The following is an 871-nucleotide window of genomic DNA, read 5'->3' as shown; positions in this document are numbered from 1 at the left end:
CTGTGTGGAAGGGCAGGGCTGGCCAGAGCTGCTGGCCAGTTCCCAACCCCAGAACCCCCAGCAGCCAGGGCACTGGGTGACCTGCCAAACTCCAGTGCCCAGCACGTCCACACTGACCCTCCCAGGAAACCCTGGAGACCTCTGCACCCCATTAGCAAGGGCCTTCCACTCTGGGCTTCCCCCTCCACTCCACCTGTGTCCCACACTCTCGAGGGGCCCCGGGCATGGCACTAAGCCCTGCTGAGCCTCGCTTTCCTCCTCTGTGAACAGAGCACAGTAACTGCCCCTACCTTGCAGAGAGTCCATGGAAGGGCTTCGCAGCCCACGCGCTGGCCATTGCCCTCTGCTCCCAGCCCTCCCCGGGGAGGCCAGGCCCCGTTCCCAGAGCCGCCTCCCCTGGCTTCTCTGTGCCTCTCCTCCGGTCACCACACCACTCTTCCCTGAGCCCAGGGCCCACCCACCTGGGGGAGCAGGATGCCCAGCAGGAGGCCCGCCATGATGGTGTAGTTGTCCATGAACCAGATGAGCACGGCGTTGGTGCAGCCCCGCACGTAGATGACGTCCTGCACGCTGAGGCGCTGTGCAGGGAGAGCCCAGTCAGCTGCGGGCACTTGCTGCCCACGTGGCCACTCGCTCAAGGCCCAGGCTATCCCTTGACAGCTCAGGCCTCCGTTTCCCATGTGCCATGGGAGATGGGGGACCTAGACCACCCTAGGTGGGCAGCACTGGGGACCCAGATGTGCCCACATCTGGGAGAGCACAGGCTCAGGGTGCTCCCAGCTGCCTGTTTCTGGGATGGGTGCCAGGCACTGGTGCAGGCAAAAAACCTGCTCAAATGACCAGAACCAAAGCCCAGCTCAAGTACACAGGG

General features: G+C 64.3%; 1 protein-coding gene across 4 annotated transcripts in view; it reads right to left on the bottom strand.

The window, feature by feature from the left end:
* Window positions 1–871, bottom strand: part of TSPAN15 (tetraspanin 15) — a 44,928-nt gene that overhangs the window by 1,630 nt on the left and 42,427 nt on the right. For all 4 annotated transcript variants that reach the window (XM_051823851.3, XM_051823850.3, XM_051823853.3 and 1 more), the window contains exon 7: window positions 462–578. In XM_051823851.3, coding sequence (XP_051679811.3) covers window positions 462–578 — 117 coding nt within the window. The remainder of the gene's footprint in view (window positions 1–461; window positions 579–871) is intronic.

Source organism: Oryctolagus cuniculus, chromosome 15, assembly GCF_051225735.1.
Source record: "Oryctolagus cuniculus isolate XC-2025 breed Fujian yellow rabbit chromosome 15, ASM5122573v1, whole genome shotgun sequence".
NCBI classification, from domain to species: domain Eukaryota; kingdom Metazoa; phylum Chordata; class Mammalia; order Lagomorpha; family Leporidae; genus Oryctolagus; species Oryctolagus cuniculus.
Note: the sequence above shows the minus strand (reverse complement) of the source record. Positions and strands in the feature narration are given on the sequence as shown.